The sequence below is a fragment of the Tupaia chinensis genome, unplaced genomic scaffold (genome assembly GCF_000334495.1).
Source record: "Tupaia chinensis unplaced genomic scaffold, TupChi_1.0 Scaffold138441_1, whole genome shotgun sequence".
NCBI lineage: Eukaryota > Metazoa > Chordata > Mammalia > Scandentia > Tupaiidae > Tupaia > Tupaia belangeri.
The window spans coordinates 1,221,552-1,225,338 of NW_006198338.1; the positions used below are offsets into that span (position 1 = coordinate 1,221,552).

At 60.7% G+C, this 3,787-nt stretch overlaps 1 protein-coding gene across 1 annotated transcript in view; it reads left to right on the forward strand.

Moving 5' to 3' along the window:
• Positions 1–3,459, forward strand: part of SCN5A (sodium voltage-gated channel alpha subunit 5) — a 104,360-nt gene extending 100,901 nt beyond the window's left edge. The window contains 1 exon segment of the mRNA XM_006161350.2: positions 1–3,459. This exon segment is cut by the window's left edge and continues 13 nt beyond it. Coding sequence (XP_006161412.1) covers positions 1–1,180 — 1,180 coding nt within the window. The 3' untranslated portion in view covers positions 1,181–3,459.
• Positions 3,460–3,787: the final 328 nt, after the last annotated feature.

Here is a 3,787-nt window from a genome sequence, read left to right on the forward strand (position 1 = left end):
CCGCCTGGCCCGCATCGGCCGCATCCTCAGACTGATCCGAGGGGCCAAGGGGATCCGCACGCTGCTGTTCGCCCTCATGATGTCCCTGCCTGCCCTCTTCAACATCGGCCTGCTGCTCTTCCTCGTCATGTTCATCTACTCCATCTTCGGCATGGCCAACTTCGCTTACGTCAAGTGGGAGGCCGGCATCGACGACATGTTCAACTTCCAGACCTTCGCCAACAGCATGCTGTGCCTCTTTCAGATCACCACGTCGGCTGGCTGGGATGGCCTCCTCAGCCCCATCCTCAACACGGGGCCCCCCTACTGCGACCCCAATCTCCCCAATGGCAGTGGCTCTCGGGGCGACTGCGGGAGCCCAGCCGTGGGCATCCTCTTCTTCACCACCTACATCATCATCTCCTTCCTCATCGTGGTCAACATGTACATCGCCATCATCCTGGAGAACTTCAGCGTGGCCACGGAGGAGAGCACCGAGCCCCTGAGCGAGGACGACTTCGACATGTTCTACGAGATCTGGGAGAAGTTCGACCCCGAGGCCACCCAGTTCATCGAGTATTCCGCCCTGTCCGACTTCGCCGACGCCCTGTCGGAGCCGCTCCGGATCGCCAAGCCCAACCAGATAAGCCTCATCAACATGGACCTGCCCATGGTGAGCGGGGATCGCATCCACTGCATGGACATCCTCTTTGCCTTCACCAAGAGGGTCCTGGGGGAGTCTGGGGAGATGGACGCCCTGAAGATCCAGATGGAGGAGAAGTTCATGGCGGCCAACCCGTCCAAGATCTCCTACGAGCCCATCACCACCACGCTGCGGCGCAAGCACGAGGAGGTGTCGGCCACGGTCATCCAGCGGGCCTTCCGCAGGCACCTGCTGCAGCGCTCCGTGAAGCACGCCTCCTTCCTCTTCCGGCGCCAGGCGGGCAGCGGCAGCCTCTCGGATGACGATGCCCCTGAGCGCGAGGGCCTCATCGCCTACATGATGAACGAGAACTTCTCCCAGCGCCTCGACCCGCCCTCCAGCTCCTCCATCTCCTCCACGTCCTTCCCACCCTCCTATGACAGCGTCACCAGGGCCACCAGCGATAACCTTCAAGTGCGGATGTCTGACTACAGCCGCAGCGAAGACCTCGCTGACTTCCCTCCCTCCCCGGACAGGGACCGAGAGTCCATCGTGTGACCCTCGTCCCGCTGGCCAGGACACAGCGGGAGGCGGCCTGTGGCGTCGTGGCAGACCCCAATGGAGTCGCGAACCAGCACCTGCAGGGCCGTGGTGTGGCTCGGGGGGGGAGAGGCGGGCCGGCCTCGCGGATGACAAGGCGGCGTTGTGCGGCACCGTGCTGACAGCCGGAGCAGCTGCAGGGGCCACCACTCTGGTGGCCTGTTCCTGGAGGCCCCACACGTACCAGTGGCCTAAGCTGGTCAGGCAAGGCCTTGCAGAGCCCGACTCTTGACTGCAGAGGCAAAATATAAAACAGACTGTACATGTTGTCAATGGGCTTTCATAAATTTATTATATTTGATATTTTTTTACTTGAACAAAGAACTAACGTCTTTTTCCATGGACGTCGCCTCTTCTTGACCCTGAACAAGAGTGACTTTGGAGCTACTTGAACAATGTTCTCAAGGCGGACATGGAATGCAGTGTGGCTCCCACGGGCCTTCGCTGCCCGGGGCGAGACGGGGTTTCCCTACCGCCTGGGCTGGGGTGCCGGGAGGGCTGAACTCCCTCACTCACACCCGACACGCGTGTGCACACTCCTCGCACATGCAGGAGGCCAGGTCCTGGTTCCCTCAGATGCGTATGAGGCAGCCACCTTGCCCTCCCCTCCAGGGGACACCGGCCTGTCCTCCCAGTCCCCAGGTGTGGGGCTCTTATCACAGAGGCTCACTCCGGCCTTCCAGTGTCCCCATAGTCCTGTTTCCCGCCCCTGCGTTTTTATACAGGCCATACTGAGGTCAGTCCTAGCGAGATGAAAAGCTTCCAGAGGGTGGCCGGGGCCCAAGGCTGGACCAGGCGTGGACGCTGCCTTTCCCACCCCTTTTGGAAGAGTATTAACGTCAACACTGACGGGCGTGAGGAAGGCAGCCCGCGCTCGGCCAGCACACGGCGGTCCTTGCTCCCAGCCCCATGAGCCTGGGGACCAGAAGGCCAAGCCGCATGGTCTGGGCGGAGAAGGTCTACCGGCGTGCAGCTGCGGCCCTGCAGCGTCTGGAGGAAGGAGCCTCTAGCCGTGTCCCAGGCTCTCCCTCCAGCCTTTCTGCCCTGACCACGTCGGGGGAGGATTGCTGTGTGGTCGCCGTCTCCCCAGACATAGAGACACAGGAGTGGGGCAGGTGCCTGGACCCTGTGCAGGGAAGAGGCCTCAGATGCTCAGGCCTTGGGGTGGAGAATGAGTCATGGCCTCCTTCAGGAAGGGAACAGCGTGGGCTCGCCTCCCTGGGATTCAGCCTGGGGACACCCACTCTGGGACCCCCTCAGAGCAGGCCCAGGCTGTCCCAGGGGTCTTATAAGAAGGTTTTTTTCAGGGAAAAACACTGACTAGTCCAATCCCCCCCTCCCACCTCTTCAGCTGCTGACAATCCTATTTACCATATGCAAATCTTTTCATGTAGAGAACTGTCACCCTGAGGTGACAGGGACGGCTGGGGGAGCTCGAGCGGGCAGGGGCTTGCTCGGCCACCCATTGCAGCTGTCCAGCAGAGCCACCCTCTGCCAGGCGTCCGCCTCACAGGCCACCTCAGTCTCACCGGCCCGCTCCGGGCTGGTCGCTCCTAACCTACCTCGCCGAGCTGTGGGAGGGCTGGACGTTCGCGACACACTCGTGGCGGTGCCAGAGGGGCATTGCCGGCGGGTCAAGTATTACGTTTCTTCTTGTTACCCCGTTCCCTTGGCAACCCCAGCTCTCACCCACCCTGCCCCTTAGATTCCCCTTCCCCTGTGTTCCCTTTCAGTCCCGCGTGGGACTTGGTTTTCACTGTCCCTGCGACACTGCTCCGAGTGGAAATCTTATTTTTGTAGATCTCTCTGCTTCGCTCCCAGGGCTCGGAGAGCTGCGTGCCCCTGGCTGGCACTCACCGCCCGCATGCCACGCCCGCTCTGCACGGGCAGGAATGTGGCTGCAGGCAGCCCGGTGCCAGCCCAGCTGGCCGGAAGGAGACTGTGGTTGGAGGGTGTGGGCAGCCTGGGAGCCTGGAGACAGGTGGCCGGGCTGGCTGCAGACCGTGTGGGCCGGGGGCAGGACCGGGCCAGACCCGGCTCCTTAGCTTTTAGCGTGGCTGTCGTTTTTCGTTTTCCAGAACTGCGCACTGACCAGGAGAGGAGGAAAGAGTAAGAAAGGAGGGAGGGGCAAGCGCCAAGTGCCAGATGTCGTCGGAACTAATCGAGCACTTCTCACCAAACTTCATGTATAAATAAAATACATATTTTTCAAATAAACCAATAAATGGCTTACCTGACCTGGCATTGGTGTCTGTTCTTGTACTGAGCTCTGACAAGAGCCTGTGAGGAGCCTTGTCCTGAGCAAGGCTGGGAGGATGGGGGCGGGAGGGGGACTCTAGGAAGCAGGCTGGGGTTCAGCCCTGGAGCACACAGCCAGCACTGCTGCTCGGCAGACTTAGGCCACGTGGGGAAGCCAGGTTTGATTCCTGCCCACTCTTAAAAAAAAAAAAAAAAAGCCAGACATTGGGCCAGCTGGTGGCATGGTAGTTACGGTGGCTGGATCTCCCATGGCCAACTAAGCAGTTCAACAGTTGGCAGCTTGAAAACACACGTGACGTGTGTGTC